This window comes from Urocitellus parryii, chromosome 1, assembly GCF_045843805.1.
Source record: "Urocitellus parryii isolate mUroPar1 chromosome 1, mUroPar1.hap1, whole genome shotgun sequence".
NCBI lineage: Eukaryota > Metazoa > Chordata > Mammalia > Rodentia > Sciuridae > Urocitellus > Urocitellus parryii.
In genome coordinates, this window is record NC_135531.1 from 280,237,259 (window position 1) to 280,256,790 (window position 19,532).

A 19,532-nucleotide genomic window follows, 5' to 3' on the forward strand; every position below is an offset into this window, starting at 1 on the left:
CACCACCTGGTGAAGCGGTGCTGTTCCAAGTGTGGACCCTGAGCTGTAGGTTCATGTGCAAGGAGGCAGGTCCAGAAGTTGTGTGTGCACATTCAGAGCCCTTTGTAGATATGCAAACTTGCTGTGACACAGAGCAGTGGTCAGGCGGCCGGCTGGGCCTCCAGTGTGCAGGCTGGTTCAGAGGCTGTCACACTTGCACAAGGAGGCACACGTGGAATGTGCATCATGCTGGGTGAGCTCAGTGAAACTGTGCTTTGGACTGCCATGAATTGGACATTTAAAAAGAAAAGGAGAGAGCTGGCCTCTGACCACGTGGAATTTGAGAAGCACTAGTGTGTGCAAACTCTGGTTGTTCACGTCCCTGTGGACAGTTTTCACTTCAACTTTGCTGGTGGTACTGAGTCCCCAGGGACTAGGGAAGTTGTGGTCCCTGCCGCCTGAGTAGACTGTCTGAATATCCCTTTGTGAGAAACACTTATCCAATCTTTACCCATTTTCAAAGTGTGTGTTTTAAGTTGTCCTGAGATATTTTGCTGCCAGCTCAATTCTAGGAGGAAGACAGTGGGTGAAATATGTAGAGCGGGGACAAACCCTGATTCCACGGTGAGATTCTGAGTCTGCTCACTGAGATGGCACTCACAAGCATCCAGCATATGCCAAGAACAGTGTGGTGGGGATGGCATTGAGGAGACAGCAGTGTTCCTGCCTGGAGGGATTCATGCTCTAGCAGTGGTAAACTGGTAACTTGGGGTGGTGATAAGTGCTGAGAAGAAATCAGACTAGTGAGACAGGACGGGCCGGCAGGGCCCTGCAGCCAGTGGTAAAGGTTTTCCTAAAGCAATTCCGTTTAGGTCTGTATCAGAAGAATGAGAAGAACGCTGCCTGCAGCCGTCCCGGGGAGGAGCCTCCCAGGAGGAGAAGGCCCGAGGCAGGAGCCAGGGTCTGGGTGTTGAAGAGCACACCCTCACTTTGGCCATAACGGAGGCCTTAGGGACGCAGAGGCTCAGGGACGCTGGCAGGCTGCTGTGAGCGCCCTCCACCCTGCTGTTTCTGTCCACCCCTCCTGCACTTTTCCTGTGGGTGGGCGGCCTGTGCTTGGGTCAGTCACTCACTGTTGGGAGCCTGACCTCAGGTCACGGGAGCTGCCTGGCCCACATGGGTAGAGAGCGGAAAGTATCTAAGAGCCCAATTTCCCCAGTTTCCACCAGCAGCCCTCATGCAGTGGAGGAAGGACCTAGGAGAAGGTACCCTCATCTCCCCGGCCTGGGCGGCAGAGAGCCATGGCATCCCAGGCCGTGCAGACACGGAGCAGAGCGCAAGCCCTGGGAGTCCTACTCTCCCTTTCTTGCTAATTTCTAAGGGATTTCCTTAATAAATTAGATGGAACCCAGCCTTGTGCATGCTCAGTGCAGGCCTCCACGGAGCAACACCCTCAGCCCTTGATACACGCTGAACAATTTTTATCGTTGTTCTCCGGGGGTATCAGCAGCATGTTCGATGACCAGCCAACTCAGGTGTGCACGGCCACTCTCTGAGTCACCCTTGGGCAGCTCACCTGCTCTCTGTGGGCCTTCATTTCCTTGTCACAAAAGTGGGACAAAAATAGGGCCACTATTTTTGTAAGGAGTAAATGAAAGACTGTGGGCTACAGCCTTGGCAGAGACACTGTGGTGCTGCTGTGCTTGGCTGTGCTTTGAAGCCTCTCGAAGTCACCAGAGGCCATGAGCCTTGGGTCACGTTCTATTGCATTCCTTAAAAGTGTTCGGTGCCACTAGAGTCTGGGGATGACAGAGGTGGGAGGAGGGGAAAACCCGCCCTTCTGGTACCTTGGAGTTGCCGACCCTCGTTAAATCCTGACAAGCTCCTGCAAGAACAGAATTCATCATTATTTAACTGTTAAAGAAGGGACCCAACCCTCTGTGAGGCTGAGCAGCCTGAGGGGACATGCAGGTCAGCCAGGAGTCAGATCTGTCTGGACTGGGAACATGGGCCCCTGGAGGCTAGGGCTCTGACCTGACTTCTAAGTCCTCCTGCAGAAGGAGCTTGGTGTCACGCTTCGGGGGGTGGGGGCGGGGAGATGTCCAGTCTGGCTGGAAGGACCACCATGCTGCATGTCTGGACAGTGAAGCTTCTTCCCAGGGTCAGCATTTCAGGCCTGGTTAATGCTGGTCCCTAGGTCAGGGCACAGTTGAGCATCTCTCTGGGGCCACATGTGCTGCCCATCATAACTGGGTGTGCCCAGCCTGTACCTTGCATGTCACAGCCCTGGGGCTCCAGGATACAGTCCTTTTAAGTGATCCAGATTCAGGCAGAAGGCTGGTGGTATCTCAGCTGCAGACCAAAGGACACCAGAGAGTAGCAAACCCAGGTGCACTTAATAGACCAGGAAGGAGGCGGAGCTTAGCTGGGAACCCCATCCCATCAGGCACTCAGGAGAAGTGAGCACTGAGTGTTAGGTGAACTAGGACAACTCTGGGGACAGTGTCTTCTTCCTGCCTTCTCAGTTTCCTGTGGTTGGTGACCAGACACATTCCTAACAAAACCAGGCATTAAATAGGACCTTACACTTGAGGTTACCAAAAGGCCCAGTAGCCATAAAACCAGAGTAAATACACCCAGTCCTGCCAAGGCTGGGACAGGATTTGGAAATCCAAAAAGACACTTGAGGTCCCAGGGCAGGGAGGTCTTGGCTTTTCCCCAAGCATCATGGCTTGCTCACCTCTGATCTTCCCCCAGGACTTGTTCTGGGAAAGAGGAAGGCTCAGGGTGCCAGCTTCCAGCCCAGCGCCTAGCCCCTCCTCCCAGGGAGGGAGCCAGGTGCAGGACCAGCCTACCCGGCTTTCTGAAAGACTCCTGCGTCCTGGCCCAAACTTGGGGCGGGTGGAGAGCTGGGTGGTGACTGGGAGGACCTAATGCTCTCCAGTACTGCCAGGGCTGGAGCTGGGTGAGGGACGAGATTGGAGCCAGCGAGGCTATGGCTGGAGCTGGGTGCGGGGCGGGGCTGCCGCTGGCTGTGGCGCACTGGGTGCTGCGCGGTGCTTCGCGGTGCGGAAGCCTGTATTCTCATCCCGTGTGAGGGTGGGCCCAGACATCGGCCTAAGTGAAGTGGGTTCGCCATTTTTAACAACTATTTGCGTTTTCCTTCCTCCTAGTTAGCAATGGCATGCATCCTGTCCTAGGTTTGTCGTCAGTGCAGCTGTTCTTTTGGCGAGAGCGCCTGGGTTTGGGCGGATTCAAACCCTATCCTAGCGGTGCACGCAGGCTGTCCAACCCCCAACGCTTTCCCTGAAGGACAGTCCGCAGCTAGAGTCAAGCCGCGCAGTCCCGGGAGGTCGGTGCGTTCCCACCAGGCTCAGAGCCTGGTCCCCTGGGTCGCACAGAGCAGAATGTTAGGAGCATTTCCCGGAGCGCGCCCAGGTCTCGCCTAAGCCCTGGATGTGAGTGGGCAGCTTTGCTGCATCTCGGGAGCTTGGAGCAACTGCGCTGGTCAAGGCCCGCGTGGACACAGCAGGGCGGGATTCCGTGGCCTCAGCCTGGCGCTGGCCTCCCGAAAGCAGGTGTGCGCTCCACCCCCGCTGAGCGGGTCTGCCGCAGGTCAGGGGAAAAATGCGAAGCTTTTATCTAAACAAAATATTGCTTTTGTTAAGAGCTTTCTGCACACAGAAGCTTTCCAGCCACGTGACACTGACCTTCCACTCCCCCAGATTCAGCACTTTGCAGTCTGTTGTTATTTTTAGTAGATGCATAAAAGAATCTCGAAAACTTTTGGCTCCGAAGAAAGTGTACTTACAGACGGTGCCTCCACACATGGGTCCTCAACTGTTCTTAAAGGACTCCCGGAGAATCAGACAGCAGAGCGAAGGCCAGTACTGCCCAGAACTGGCAGGAACAAGGGCCGTGAAGCGAGGTCTTGAAAGTGCAGCAGTGGGGGCCGGGAGGGCGGTGGCCCAAGCCTGTAATTCCAGAGATTTGGGAGGTTGAGGCAGGAAGATCATAAGTTCAAAGCCAGTCTCAGCAACTTAGGGAGGCCCGGTCGCAAAAATTAAAAGAAAAAAAAAAAAGCCAACTGGAGAGGCAGTTCAATGGTGAAGTACCCCTGGGTTCAGTCCCTAGGACCCGAAGAAAAAGTAGAAGTTTGGGTCATAGACTTACAGGATCATGGATGGTTTTACTAAGTGGGGGCATTGGAATTGTGACACTGGAACACATTTTTAGGTTCCTCCGTGGACAGGACTTTAGCAATCTGTTTCTAGATAAGAATGTAGATTTTAATGATGATGATGATGATGAAGTGTTTGCTGGACTCACCGGAGAGAAGACATTATCAAAGCCGTGGATTAGTCCTTAATGTGTGTCTGGCACGGGGCAGACTGTGCAGAGCACTCTGAGAGAGTCTCAAGGATTTTACACCTAAAGAGCTTTACAAATAAATGTATAAAATATGTTCAGATCTGCTATAAAAGGGCTTTCTTTCCTCCACTCTGAGTTATATGGTGCAGTACCGATTAATTGCTCACATCAAAACTGAGACTTCTGTTTTGGAGGAATTAACAAAAGACAACACAGCCTTAATAAATCAACACCAAAGTTCATAAGTTCAGGGTGATTTGTCTTGGGAACAAAGTCTTCCCTAGAGCTAGAGGCATTCAAAGGAACTCTTGGCGTTAATGGGATTATTAAATATCTACCTGAGACCAGATAAATATTTGATGATTTTGCAAAGCCCTGGGATTCCTTTCAGTTTTTCTTCTGCTGACACTTCCCCCCATGGGGTCTAGACCTTGTGGTTCATTAGATTTTGCAAATGAAGGAAGGCTGGGGTTTCCCAAGAGTGTGCGTGTGCAGGAAGGTTCACCAGAGGGGTGTGTGTGCTGAGTGCGTGCTTGCATGCCTGTGCGAGGGGGGCAGGGAGGCTCAGGGGCAGCCCATGAGGGCTACAAAGCTGCCACCTAGAGGCGCCTTTCTGCAGCTTATATAACACAAGTCTGCAGCTCCTGAGCTCACAGTTCCTCAAAACTGCTCAGCGCTGAGAGCAAGCTCACAGCCAGGAAGACAACCGGGAGCCCAACCAGCCCCGAGGTAAGGAAGCCGTGCCCAGCAGCAGCCTGCTGAGAAAGGAAGCAGGACAGGCAGAGCTCTGGCTCTTAAGCTGAGAGGGCTTGTTGGGAGGACCCTTTCTGATTGCTGAGATGGGTGCCTGGGAGCCTGGTTTCTGGAAGTGCAGGCTGCACGCTGTTAACTCTGTGTTCAAAGTGCCTCTGCTGATTCCGGGCTTCACCTCTAGCTATAGAAAGCGCAGGGCACTGGTGCAAGGCGATTTCCCTGTGTATTTGTTGAATTGAGGAATCTGGTGTTTATTTGCTGCTGTGGGTACTTAAGCTCCAGTAGGAAGGGACTTTGGGAGAAGGCATACCGTCCGTTCTGCTTGCCCAGAGTTGGCATAGGGTTTAGCTTGGCACCACCGTTACCTGCTTTGCTTCTGATATATTGAGTGGGAACTAGAATTGGCTGTAACTTCGTAATTCCGGCAAGACAAACACTCTAAGGGGCAGCCTTAAGTGAACCAGAGGGCTGGGTTGAGAATCTCTGTGAATCCAGAATGTATTTGAACTCAGCTCTTTGGAGGATTACCAGATCCTGAAGTCCGGAAGCTATAAATGGGAATGTTAAATACAACCCTGGTCTTCTTGTCTCTCAATTATATCCTTGCTAATCTAATTTAAGTATTTATTGTTCTCTTAGAAAGTGTTAAGACCGACTTTGATGGGAAAAGAAAGCATCACACAAAAGTCTAGTGTTGGATAATTTACATATATTCTTCAGGCAGAAGTGAATTTTGTTCCATTTTGTTAAGATGCATGTGGATTCCAGGGGTGGCTGAGGTCAGGAATGGGTGGTTAGCCAAGACTTGTAACTTCCAGGGAGAAGGAGAAGTTGTAAAAGTCAGACTGGCTGTCTCTCCCTGACTCTCTCTCTCTCTCTCTCTCTCTCTCTTTCTTGCCATTCATTTGCTCACAACAGGATTAATTAGTTTCTCCAAAGTGGGAGTGGGCCTCCGTAAATGGTTTACAGCCCTTTGAAGGTATCTGGGGCCGTGACATCCCCTAAAACTTCAGCCTGCAGTCTCAGCTTGGCAATGTTCTTCTTTTCTTCTAAAACGCAGATGCCGCCTTTGTGTTCCTTTATTTATTCCAGGAAAATGTGGAGATCAAATAGGCATGCCCAGCCCGGGCAGTGAGGCTGTGGTTTCTGATTTCGGTGCTTGCACTTTCTGTGGATTTTCAGGGATGAGCTGCTGGTCTTCCTCCCTTCAGAACAGGAGCTTAGCCCAGATGCACAGGCTCTCTCTAGGGCGGAGCTGCACATGGGAGCTCTAGCTTGGAAACAATTTGCTCTTTTTTCCCTGTCTCTGCCATAAACACTTGAATCTGCGCACAACTGCTGAGCTTCAGTGTAGCCTCCAGGAGCCCGGGTGGGGGAGGGGATGCAAAAGCCAGGGAAATTGAGGAACAGGCCATGTGTTGCTGCTAGTCTTTTTTTTTTTCTTAAGAGCATGCATTGCAGTTGTAATTTTTAAAAAGCTCCAGAAAATTCCAAGGCAGCAGCTTCTGCTTAACTAGGTAAGGACTTTTGAGGTGAGTTTGCCCCATTTAACAGCAAGCATTTAACAGCAAGTCCTTGGAGAGTCGAGAAAGTATTATGATTTCTAATCAGGCCCAGAACAGGCCAAGTATAGGCTTTCTGGATGAAAGAAAGAAAGGGGAAGAAAAAAAAAAAAACCACCCTGCCCAGAACACCCTTCTTCATCAGAACAGTGGCTTTTTGTGTGATGGTTTTGGGCAGAGAGCTCCTGTTTTCACGTCAACAGGAGGGAAGTGGTTGAAGTTACTCCAACCTGGGGCTGGAGGGCAGTCACTTTATAAACCATAAGAGGAGAGAGCAGAGGGCTTCAAAGATTGCAGATCTTTAGTTTTTTTCTCAGTGATTTTGTGGAACATGAATGGAATTTGGGGCCTGAAGGCATTTGCACTTTTAAACCAGGCAACCAGGGGGCTTAGCTTACTCTTGGCAACAAGAATAGTATTAAAATGCTGTGCGGCTGGATCACGTGCAAGCAGGTATAATAGAATGAAACCAAAACTCCGTCAGGTCTAGTGAAGTACACACACACACACACACACACACACACACACACACACACATGGCTAGCTCCAGGACATATATTCTCTATTATAAGGAAAGCAAAGAAAAGAGCAAGAGAGAGACCAGGATGTGCCCTGGAGGGTGTCCCTGATTTTAGCACTTTTTTTAGGGCTTTCTGCTGGGCATGCTCCATTTGATGAAGGTCCTTACAGAGAATCTACTAGTTTGGAATTACAAACCCTCCACCCCCACCCCCACCCAAAGCAAGAACAAAAACAACCATTATTGCTTTGTTATAAAGTGACGGGGATGGCATAACTTCTCGGTGACAGTTTTGTGGAACTTCAAGTGGATTTGGAAGCAGACTTTATTTTGTCCCAGGATCTTAGAGGGTGGAGGGGCTGTGGCTATCGCAGGTGGCCTTGAGCCACTGCTGGCCGGGGGGGGGGACAGATAAGGCATGGGCAGGGTGGACTGCGTTTCCAGGGCTGTGTCAGGCAGATGGCTTCGCCTCCTCTCTTCCTGAGTCACAGAGGCCTTTGAGGACGTCTTCCTTCGGTGTTACAGGAAGAGCCTGAGGTTTCCCAGCGTGGCCCAGGGAAGCTCCTTGTGTCTCCTGAGAGCCCTCCTAGCCTGGCTGACCTCCCACTTGGTCCTCAGCTGGGTGGGGAGGAGCTCTCTGATCACACTCGGCCAGCCCAGACGGCTGCCTTTGTGACGGGAGCCTTGGATCTGCTCTGCTGGGCACAGCCTTGCTCCCTGGGCAGCTGAGCACAATAGACCGGATCGGGTTTCTGGATGCGGCCTGCATTTTATCCCCCAGATACTTACAGTGGGTCGGGCGTCCCACGTGTTGATGTGAGTTTGCGGAGCACCCCGTGAACAGGCGGCCTGTGTCAGGATGGGCGTGGAGTCTCCCCTCTGCATTCAGTGTTCTTCCTTTCCTCATGTTTACTATGTTTTGAGTTCACAAATAAATCAAAGCCCTTCCCTACTTCCATAAAATAAGGCCACTCTGGGCTATGATGAAGGTGTCCTAGGACCACACTGTCTTCCATGAGTGGCCCTGGTGCGGACTGCTTCCCCTGCTGCCCTCAGGCCCAGCCACAGAGGCTGCCGGGCGGAGGCCTGCAGGTAGGAGGCCTGCAGGTGGGCGGTCAGTGTCCGGTGTCCCCTGGATTTAACCGGTTAAACAGTTAAACACAACAGCACAAGTCGGCCGTGCAGAGAGATGTGATCCCAGTCCCTGGGTGTCTGTGCCCGCCTTGCCCTCAGTTTCCAGGTGCACACATGGCGGTGACAGGGACTGAAGGCCATGGTCAGCTCTTACGTTAGTACAACGATGAATTTCTCCAGGAAGTGCGCTTGCAGGGCATAGGCCAGGAGTTACAGACAGATGCTAAGGAGGCGACCTGGAGGCTCAGGTCCAGACAGGCTCCATCTTATCTGATCTGCCTCCTGCAGAGCTGCAGGGCCCTCCTCCAAGGTGCCTGCGGTGGCTGCTCTGCACCCAGCCACCAGGGTGCCCCTGCCAGGCCTCTGGGTCTGAGTGTCACCTTCATCCTCTAAGCTTCTTCTGCCCCAAGCTGTGGCCTGGCTCGAGACCTTCTTGTGGCTGCTGAAGAGTCAGGCCAGCCTGACCTCCTGCCACCCTCCAAGACCACTCTCACCTCCTCCTCTCCTTTATGGGGAGTCTGCCTCAGCCAGGCTGGGCGACTCCCCTGAAGTTCAGAACCCGCCTGGGGCCCCCTGGGCGGCCACTCTGGAAGTCCCCCATGGGTCACTAGAGTGGGAGCACCTCCCCTGCTACAGGAGGTGCCTGCCACCTGGCTTGGGCCTGGGGGGACAGTGCTGGTTTTGCACCTTGCTGACGTCCTCAGCTCTTGGCCGGGGGTGGGGGGCGGGGGGGGCCCCCGCAGACCTCAGCCAGGCGAGGATTCAGAAGAGGCCTTTGGGAAACCTAGAACCAGTGCCGGCTGAGGTCACCAGCCTCGGGGGCACTTTGCTGGTGTGGCCAGAGGATGACAAAGGAGACGTGGTGGGAGGCACCAGGCTTGAGCAGGAACGTGGTGAGGTGGGGCATGGGCTCCTGCCCGGTCGAGTGGGGAGAAGGTGGAGGAGCAGCGGCCAGGGCGTGGCCTCGGGGGTCTCCCCAGGCTGGAGGGCCAGGGGGAGCTGTTAAGGCATCCTGGGGAACCTTAGCCAGACGCCCGAACACTCGGCAGGCTCTTGAAGGAGCTAACCCGGGTGAGGACACGTGGCCTCCGAGCACACCGCCACCCCGCAGGACTCTAAACTGGGAGACTTCTGATCCTGGCCTCGCCCAGAGTGCCGGGGTGAGCTCAGGCAAACCCTGTGGAGGCAGCTGAATCCCCCAGGCTGCCCGCCGGGGCTGGGGCGGCGCCAGGGATGTGCGGTCAGGATAACAAACCTCGGAAACCAGAGGAGGGTCTCCCAGGAGTGTCCTCCTCCCAACACGGAGGACCTCGCGCACCTCTTGGGACTGGGAGTGGTGGGTGGATAGTCCCTTTCCAGGCCCAGGGCCAGTGAGGAGGGGCAGGTGATGCCATATCCAGCGCTGGCCCCCTCCTGTCATGGTGGACGTGGATGCTGGGTGAGGCAGGTGGTGGGCAGGGTCTTCCCAGCAGTGACCCTGTGGACGGCACTGGGCAGGAGAGAAGCTCAGAAGTTAGGAAGGCAAACTGTGTTTATGGCTTTCTATTCTCAGTGGGTTCTCTGGGGTCTACAAAAATAGAACAGGAGCCTTAATTGTTCCGTGGCTCATTCCTCCCTCGGTTTAAATTTACGTGATTTTTTATGTCAAATTTCAAATAACACAGATGTTTATAGAGTAAAAACTACAGTCTTCCTTTGTCCCCTTTTTCTACCCTTGCTGCCAGGGTTGCACTTGCTGAAGACTCCTGTGCCCTTGATGACATTTGCATTTGAAAATACACTCTGAGTTTTGCTTTTTCTCCTACATCAAAGGGATAATGTTTACACTTTGCCTTTCACTAACAGCATGTTATAACTCTCCCTGCTCATGAAAAACACTGTCCCTCCCTTTTTATAGCTGTATGATATTCCAGAGACTATGCCATAGTTTATTGAATGGGTCCTCTGTTGATAGAGATTCATGTGGTCTGCAATTTTTGCTAGTAAAAAAATTACTGCTTCAATAAACATTTTGTATGCACATTTGGGGAAAATGTGAGTATTTCAAGATAAGAAATATGGTTCACATATAAAATTATAAAATCCTAGAATGGGAAACATCCTTTACTCTGAGCCCTTCGTCTCTTCTGGAACCTCTGTGCAGATGCTGTACAGCCGAAGCCCGTGAGGTGGGTCTCGCGCCTCCCTCATAGGCGCGGGCACAGAGCCCAGACAGAGGCAACACATAGATTTATATCCAAAATTTCTCTTGCTCTCTGGCCTCGAGCTGGCAGGAATGGCTGTGGTTGGTCAGCAGCAGGCCAGTGCCTGGTCTGAGTGGGGTCTCCGTCGGGCCTCCTGGTTGTCAGCGGTCCCTGCTGCCAGCATAATGGACCCATGGCTGCGTGAGGTCTGTGCGAGGAACGCAGTGGCCCGTGGATCCGGGTGGCCTGCAGTGGCTCTTTCCCCAGGACCAGGCAGACCCTTGGCTTTGTGCAGGACGCTCCAGGAGTCGCAGCCCCTCTCCCTCCTGCCTCCGTGCTCAGGGGCCCTGGAGCTTTGTCCCAGGCTGTGGGAAAGCAGGGCCTGGCTGAGGCTCCTCTGCCTTCCGTCTTCTGTTCCTGGTGAGGACTGAGTGGCCCTGCTGAGGCCGTTCCAGGCAGGCAGCTCTCCGCTCCAGGGGTGGACAGACCGACCTGGAGCGGCACTGGACAGAGTGCCCACAGTGGTCCCCATGATGCAGCAGGTCCTCTTCTGGACAAGGGACTGTTTTTGACTTTTTGTTGTCCTTCGTTCCCACCTGAACCTGTGGAGGGTCTGATCCCGCCACGCTACTTGGTCGCCTTTCTCCTGGGCTGCAGCCTTCTGCGGTGGGAGGAGGGGTCCTCTCGGGCCCAGGAGAAGGGGGTGGCCAGGGTGTGGGCCTCCGGCTCCTATGGCAGTTGGTGCCCAGTGACTGGTGGCTGGGCATCTGTGCTCAGGGCCAGCGGGAGCCTCCCTGTCTGCTCCTTGCCCCACTTTGGACGGCAGCCGTCTCTCTGCCCCACATCTGCCACGTGGTGCCCCCACCCCTGAGGGGGGAGAGGGTGTGGCCGGAGGGTGGCCTGCCTGTCTTAGTGAAACTCCAGGCCGGAGGGCAGGGCCAGAAGCCAAAGGCTGGATCAGAGACCCCAGCCTTCCCAGTGCCCACCTCTGCTCTGGCCTGGGGTATACGGGGTTGGAGCTGCCAGGTGCAGGGGATGAGTCAGAGATGATTTGGGGGAGACTGGAGGGGCCTAGACGGACACTGCTCAGCCCCAGGAGGAGGCTCCTCTCGTCTGGGCCCCTGCCTGGGGCCGTTCTCCCTGGACTGAACCAGGGCCCAGTGTGGGTGCTCTGGAGGGCAAGGGAGGCCAGGCCAGAGAAGCACCCAGGTGTGAGAGTGGGGGTGGGGTAGACCCAAGGGCCGGCTGTGAAGGGCTCAGGGGCCTTCTTTTCTCTGGGCTCTAGGATTTAAGGCTGTCCCTGCCAAGGCCCTGGGCTGTGCCAGTGGGGACAGAGAACGGGCTGAAGCCACCTCCAGCAGAGTGCTCTCGGGTCCGGATGGCTGTAGGGCTATGGTTTGTCCTCCATGGGCTCCTCTGGTTCCAGTGCGATGAGGACAATGAGATTTGGGGGAGAGAATGCCTTAAACTAAGCTGCGCTGCAGATGCTCCACTGTAAGGACATGGGAAGGAGGGGCAGGGCCGCTGCCCAGGGTGGGCGCTCTGTCTGGAGCCACGAGGAAGAGCAGAGGTAGCGTCCATCTGGAGTCACAGGTGCAGGCTGGCAGGGTGAGGGCAGCCCAGGACACTTGGTGGCAAATGGGAGGTGGCAGGAGTAGCTTCAAGGAGTCTGGGGCTGGCTGGATGCTCTGAGGCCAGTCTGGGAGGCCAGGGCCTGTCTTCTGGCAGCATCTCTGCAGCCCCATTGGGTCAGCGTCATTTTGGAGTCCTTGAAGCTGGGTCTTAGGACAAGACCACGTCTCCTTGTTTGGGTTTGTCTGTCCTGACTCCATCTTGCCCTCTGTGGGTGCCCTCCTGGGCCTGGGGGACACTGGGCTGTGGGATCCTTCCTGGCTGCAGGGCCAGTGACCCACTCCATGGTGGAGCAGAGGGGAAGTGGCTGCCACAGAATGTCCAGACCTTCCAACAGCACAGAGGACACAGAGGCTGGGTTGAGAGGCCAGGTGGGGAGCGCACAACCACCTACGGCCCCTGCACCCACACGGGAGCCGTGGGGCCTGCCAGTCTCCCTGGGTGGCATTCAGGAGTGGGCCGCCTGCTGAGTTTGGAGGCCGTGGAGGGGCTTCTGGTGGGCAGCAGGTGTCCTCCATCCTTCAGGAACTGTCCACGCTTTCCTGAGGAGCGCCTAATCTAGGTGCGTGTTCTCTGCCGGCTCCTGGACCCTCTGGGGGGGGGGGGTTATTATGCAGCCAGTGAGAGCCATTTCCCAAGTGGAGAAGAGCCCGCCAAGGCTTCACCTTTGTGCTAAAGGGGAGAAGCTGATGGCTTCCCCTGGGCCACTGGCAGGTGGAGGGTCATTGAGCATCTGCTACCTAGAGATTCCGGGTCAGGCCCTTTGTCCCTAAGGAAATGCTGAGGTGGGTGCTGCTGTCCTAGGGCAGCAGACACAGGCAGGGTAACCAGGGAGTCTTAACGTTGGACACTGCTGGGTGGAGGAGCCAGAATTCCCACCTGGAATGTCAGACAGTTGGCAAGGCCACCTGACACGCACTGACCCTCTTCTAGGAGTTGCTATGGGTAACCCGGAGTCACTTTGTGAGCCTGACTCTTGGCTCCCTGTGGCCGAGCCCTCGCTGGCCGTGAAGGGCTGGCCGTGAAGGGCTGACCGTGGAGCTTGCTGGCCTCAGGTCGGGTTAGCAGAAGCTGGCAGATCTCGGCTCTGCAGAAAAGCAGCAGGTGGTGACCTCTGAGCCCCGGGTCTTGGCACACATGGCTCCTGAAGCAGTTGAACAAATAAAGGGAAACTACGCCAAGGCCAGGGCCTGAGGCAGCTGGTTGGTTGCCCTCAGCGGACGTGGCATGGCCAGCCCCGAGCCTGTGGTTTTGGGGTGCATTGGGGCCGTGGGCATTGCACACATGCTGGCCAAGCTCCAAGTGGCCTCATGGCTGAAGCCAAGGGGACCAAGATGTAGGTTTGCCTATGAATTTTGCAAAAAGGTAATAAGCGCTAGGTCATGTTTTAAATGCAAATTGGGTTGAGGATTTGAAAGGCTTTCACCCAGACACCAAAGCGGGACGCTTGCCATTCAGCATGGCAGGGGCAGACCCACCCTGCCATTCTTGGGGGACCTAGATAAAATAGCTCCACCGTCCCCCGCTGAGAAGGAGCAGGCCTCCAGCACTGCAGTGGCCAGACTCAGCAGCCTGACGTTTCTTTGGCCCTGAACCGTGTTGATTTCACACCCTGGGCACAGCCAGGCTCATGGTGTCTTGAGAACGCAGCTGTGAAAAGACAGAGAACAAACACTGGGTCCGTCTCTGGGCATCGTGTGGACGAGACTCTGGGTGTTTGTTTATGTGACACAGTTCTCATGCGGTTGTTTTCTTTTCTCCTTTCTTTGTGGGATACCTCAGAACTGGAGCAGAACTGCTGGGCCTTATCAGGACCCTGGAGCAGTGTTGGGACTGGAAGTGAGGTTCTCTGATGAGTGATTTCTCTCTCCCATCTCTCCGGCTTGCTGTAGGTCCCTCTCACTCCCCCCACCATGGATCTGCATCTCTTTGACTACACGGAGCCAGGGAACTTCTCTGACATCAGCTGGCCATGCAACAGCAGTGACTGCATCCTGGTCGACACGGTGCAGTGCCCCGCCATGCCCCACAAAAGCATCCTGCTCTACACGCTCTCCTTCATTTACATTTTCATCTTCGTGATCGGCATGATCGCCAACTCTGTGGTGGTCTGGGTGAACATCCAGGCCAAGACCACAGGCTACGACACCCACTGCTACATCTTGAACCTGGCCATCGCGGACCTGTGGGTGGTCATCACCATCCCGGTCTGGGTGGTCAGCCTGGTGCAGCACAACCAGTGGCCCATGGGCGAGCTCACCTGCAAGGTCACGCACCTCATCTTCTCCATCAACCTCTTTGGCAGCATCTTCTTCCTCACGTGCATGAGCGTCGACCGCTACCTCTCCATCACCTACTTCACCAGCACCTCCAGCCGCAGGAAGAAGATGGTGCGCCGCATTGTGTGCGTCCTGGTGTGGCTGCTGGCCTTCTGCGTGTCTCTGCCCGACACCTACTACCTGAAGACCGTCACGTCCGCTTCCAACAACGAGACCTACTGCCGGTCCTTCTACCCCGAGCACAGCATCAAGGAGTGGCTGATCGGCATGGAGCTGGTCTCTGTTGTCCTGGGCTTCGCCGTCCCCTTCTCCATCATCGCTGTCTTCTACTTCCTGCTCGCCAGGGCCATCTCGGCATCCGGCGACCAGGAGAAGCACAGTAGCCGGAAGATCATCTTCTCCTACGTGGTGGTCTTCCTGGTGTGCTGGCTCCCCTACCACGTGGTGGTGCTGCTGGACATCTTCTCCATCCTGCACTACCTCCCCTTCACCTGCCAGCTGGAGAACGCGCTCTTCACGGCGCTGCACGTCACGCAGTGCCTGTCCCTGGTGCACTGCTGCGTCAACCCCGTGCTCTACAGCTTCATCAACCGCAACTACAGGTACGAGCTCATGAAGGCCTTCATTTTCAAGTACTCCGCCAAAACAGGCCTCACCAAGCTCATCGACGCCTCCAGAGCGTCAGACACAGAGTACTCTGCACTGGAGCAAAGCACCAAATGACCCGCCACGCAGAGCCTGGGACAGGGAGCTTGTGAACATGGCCTTGGGCCGCATGGTTTCCATAGGAGAGCAAGGGAGCTTTGGGTCTTGATGCCCAAGTGACACAGTGACACGAAGAGGAGAAGGCGTGACATTGTGCATCTTCCTCTGTCCACGCCAGTGCAGTTGTCGCCCGGCTGTGCACTCTGACGCTTTGGCAAAGGCAGAGCTGAGCCGTGCAGCCAGCGCTGTGTGTCCAGCCAGCTTCAGGACAAGCTTGCCTGGACGTCTGTACATAGAACCTCCTGGGCTTCCTGAAATTTTTATATGGTGATTTGTATTTAAGTTTTCAGACTTTATTTTCTCACTATTGGCGTACTTTATAAATGTATTTGAAAGTTAAATATATTTTAAATATTGTATGGGAGGTATAATGCTGACATACTCAGATTGATGTAGTATCAAGATTTAGTTTGACTTCAGTTGTGACTAAGGATGACATTAATTGTTAGCTGATTTAAAATTTTATATATATATAAATATATATGAATATATAAAAATATATGCCAGTCTTGGCCAAAATGTTTTATTTACAATAGTTTTATATCTGTGTGGTGTGTTGTACCAGCACAGGATATGGAACAGAAACTGCTCTGGAAGGCAGTTTGGACGTTAATAGTATTGCAGAGTTACGTTTAAAACAAAAGAAGACCGTTCCAGGCTGCAAAACCTGTGCACAAAATGAACAGAGTTCTCTTAATTTGTAAGTTATTTTTTTTAATAAAGAATTTTGTTTCCTAAAAGTGCCTCTGAACCTCATTTGTGAAAGCGTGCTTGCATTAGGTAGCATTCATGGCGATCCTCTGTGGACGCACGTGGCACATGCAGGCCCGCTGAGTAAGTATAAAGAGAACTGCCACCAAGCCCACCTGAGGGTTAGTGGGTGTATGACATGAAAGGCACAGATTCAAGGTGCTGAGTATTTTAGAAGCTCTTCAGCGGGTGGTGTGTTGGGGAGGGAGGTGGCAGGCGGTGCAGCGAGAGGTCTGTGGAGGCAGAAGGGGTGCAGCCAATGTGCGGCCTGCATCAGCCAGGACTCCTGTGCCACCAGGGCCACCCGTCACAGTCCTCATGCCATCTCTGCTGAGGGTTGAAGGCACAAGTGCTGCTTTCCCTCTCCTTCTTGGGAGACCTCTGACTGACACTTCCTGTGTAGATTCTCTCTACCATAGACCAGCCCATTACAGTGGTCCCCTGTCATCTGCACCAGATGCATCCCAAGATCCCCTGAAACCTGGAAGGTCCCCAACCCTTATGTATACTACGTCTATTTACTATGTCTTCTCCTAGACACACACACCTATGGCAAAGTTTAATTTATAAATTAGCACAGAGATCAACAACAACTACTGAAAATAAAATAGAATAATTATGGCAACATTCGGTAATAAAAGTCATAAAACTTGGGAATCGTGTAATTTTAGAATTTCCCATGGAGCATTTTTTGGGCTGTGAATAACTGAAACTACAGAAGTGAGACCGAGGCTAAGGGAAGGCTTTTGACTGCTCTTGAGACAAGGAGCAAGCTCCCGGCTCGTGCATTTCCACAGGAACCTGCGCTGGGAGAAGCCCTTGGAGGAGTACTCTTGGAACAGCTGACCCTCACACACAGCCACAGGAGCTGCAGACTTCTACAGGCCTGGCTTCTGGGTGGGAGCTCAGGGCCCTTCCCACCCCAGTGCCTTCCACGGAGGTGGATTCTTTTGAGAGCTGGGGCTGGTGCCCTGTTGGATAGACTCTGCTCATATGGGCTCACCCATACTCACAGTCCAGGGTCCCTGGGGGGCCACAGATGGCACCATCTGCAGGCGGGCACCTATTTCCTGTGAAGGTTGCACAGCTTGAGTTTTGAGGCCAGGCAGTGGCTTGCTAACTCCAATATGCTTGACACACTATGTCGCAGGTACACACCCATTGTCATGAGTGCTCCCCGCTCCTTCTAGAAATCCCCTTTGCAGTCCTGCCTGGGACTCCAAGACTTCCTAATAGTCCCAGGTTATTGGGACCCCAAAGCTTTACTTTGATTGAATTGGGCTTCAACACTCTTCCCTGTAGCGATGTCAAGACTGGACACACAGGTCAGGGGGTGCAGAAGGTACCGCAGGGAGAGTGCTCATCCTCTAAGATGGAAAGGGACCTCTGTCCCACCCTACGGATGTGGACATGGAGGAGGTAAAAGGAATCGTGTCTTGGGTGGGCCTTGGGCAGAAGGCCTCTGGCCTCCTGGGGATCCAGAGACCAGAGGGTCTGAAATTCTTCGGTTTCAGGGTCATCCTTTTTGGTGGCCAGTGTTTAAAAACATCTGTCTCCTGAGGTGGCAAGAAAGCTATTACCCCTTAGCAACTGATGACCTCTGGGGCCCTGATGACCTCTCACCCGCCCCGAGACACACTCCATGCCCACCGTTCCCGCCTTGGCGGTGAGATGCCAGAGGTCCCCAGTGCGGCCTGTTCTTGTGAATCAGCGTCAGATGCTCCATCTAGTTCCACGAGGAAGCAACGTGCTTTGATCACACCTGGGTTTCCTGCAAGTGAAGAAGGAAAGCTAGGCCGCTGAGAAGGCTGGATGTGGAATTCCTTGGGCACCAAGGAGCAAATGCTTGTCTGATCTAGGACTACTGGCCCCTCGAGGTCTCCTGTGAGTGCTCATCCCAGCAACCAGGGACGAGACCCCTTGGACATGTGTGTTCAGCTCTGGCAGAGCATGGAGACATATGGTCACTACCCCTGGAGGCTTCTTGGGTCTCTGGAGGGCAGCAGTTCAGGGGCATGGTATTTCTACCAGACACAGGGCTTCTGCCCTGAGGACACTGACTGTAATTAATGGGTGCAGGTGGGATTTGCCGAGGCTTATTTGCTTTTGTGATGGGTGAAGAGGGCTGGCTCCTGGGTCAACCCTTCTAGTAGAGGTTGCTTACCTCAAGCCAGTTTTCATGCACACACACGAGCACATGCAGCACCGGCACCTGCTACAGCCCACGTAGCTAACACACACACACAAAACGATCCCCATGGTCATGTCTGGACCATGGTCATGTCTGGGACAGTCTGACCAGGGCCTGGGCTCCAGGGTTGAGGTCCACCTTCTGTAAGGCCTGGGACTCTGTCATAGGCAGCCAGAGGTGCAGCCCACTGTCATCACCGCCTACTGTCCTGGGGGACGCGGAAGGTTTTACTTTGCTAGACCTGAGTTTCCTTGCTTCTGGAGTCAGGTGAAGATGGTCTTGTTCATAGGGTTGTTGTACTGACCAAGTGACAGTTGCTGCAAAGGGTCTGTCACAGTGCCCAGGGCAGACACTATCCGTGCTCAGGGGCCGCATGGTCCATCTGCATTCTCTGGGCACAGTCTGCATTTTTCCTCAAAACAGTGCATTCCAGAGCCACAGGGAGGGGGAGTGTCCGCCTGTGGGCAGTGACCAAAAAGGTGAGGCCCGTCTACCTCAAACTGTGACTTTGCCCTCCAGGAGACACGTGGCCATGTCTGCAGACATTTTGACTGTCACAGCTTGGGCAGGTCATGTGACTGGCCTTCAGGGGTTGAGGCCAGGGGTGCTGTTTCAAACTCAGGTGCTCAGGAGCACCCCCATGACGCAGAAGACCAGACCTCAGACGTCCATAGAACTGGGTGGAGAGCCTGGCCCAAGACTCCAGCTACAGGCAAGGGAGACACGGGTGTGGGACTCAGGCCAGGGTTCTCATTGTGGCCAAGTGGACGTCGATGAAATGAATTCAGTGCATTAGGGTTTATATAAAAGATGTGCTCATGGGAAGCATACACACACATTAAGCATTAGTCAATCTTTTAAGTGCATTTGGGAGGTTTCATATTTCATTTTAATATTGAAAATATTTAGTTTAAGAGGCCCCAGAAAGAACAGGGATAGTGGACAGAGCGGCCGACGGGACGGCACCAGGCCAGGGAGGAAGCTTCTTGCTAGCACGGTGGTGTTGGCGACATTCCCCTGAACCTCACCTCTTGCCCACAGAATCACTTCTTCACCTCCATCGGAGGTGATTGCAGAGATGGAGACCACATGCCTGCCAATCCTTGTAGTCGAATGAACAGGTAAAGCAATGAATGTTGTGCTCCAAACCGGCACAGGGCCACCCAGGTGTTCTTAGAAACCGGTCAAGCCGTGTTGGGATGTCCCCTTCTCTGCTCCTTGGGTGCTTCCCTCGCGCGCTCGCGTGTTCTTTGGCTGGGTCTCCTGTCAGTGTTGAGATGGCGCATTCCTCTGTGCACCTCATGCCCTGGCTTGGCCCCTGCTCGGAGCGGGTCTTGCCCACCTGGCTACAGCTGCAGCACCAGCACGTGATGCTGCCTGTGTTCCCAGGGCCATGCTTCTCAAACCCTGAGA

At 54.1% G+C, this 19,532-nt stretch overlaps 1 protein-coding gene across 1 annotated transcript; it reads left to right on the forward strand.

The window, feature by feature from the left end:
• The first annotated feature begins 4,999 nt into the window (after positions 1 to 4,999).
• On the forward strand, positions 5,000 to 15,866 carry Ackr3 (atypical chemokine receptor 3). Its single transcript, XM_026396034.2, has 2 exons — positions 5,000 to 5,079; positions 14,027 to 15,866. Exon 2 carries the CDS (start codon positions 14,048 to 14,050, stop codon positions 15,134 to 15,136), a length of 1,089 nt encoding a protein of 362 aa, XP_026251819.2. The 5' UTR covers positions 5,000 to 5,079; positions 14,027 to 14,047; the 3' UTR covers positions 15,137 to 15,866.
• Positions 15,867 to 19,532: the final 3,666 nt, after the last annotated feature.

Coding starts and splice junctions, on each gene's coding strand:
- Ackr3 (XM_026396034.2), top strand. CDS start 14,048: ATGGATCTGCATCTCTTTGACTACACGGAGCCAGGGAACTTCTCTGAC.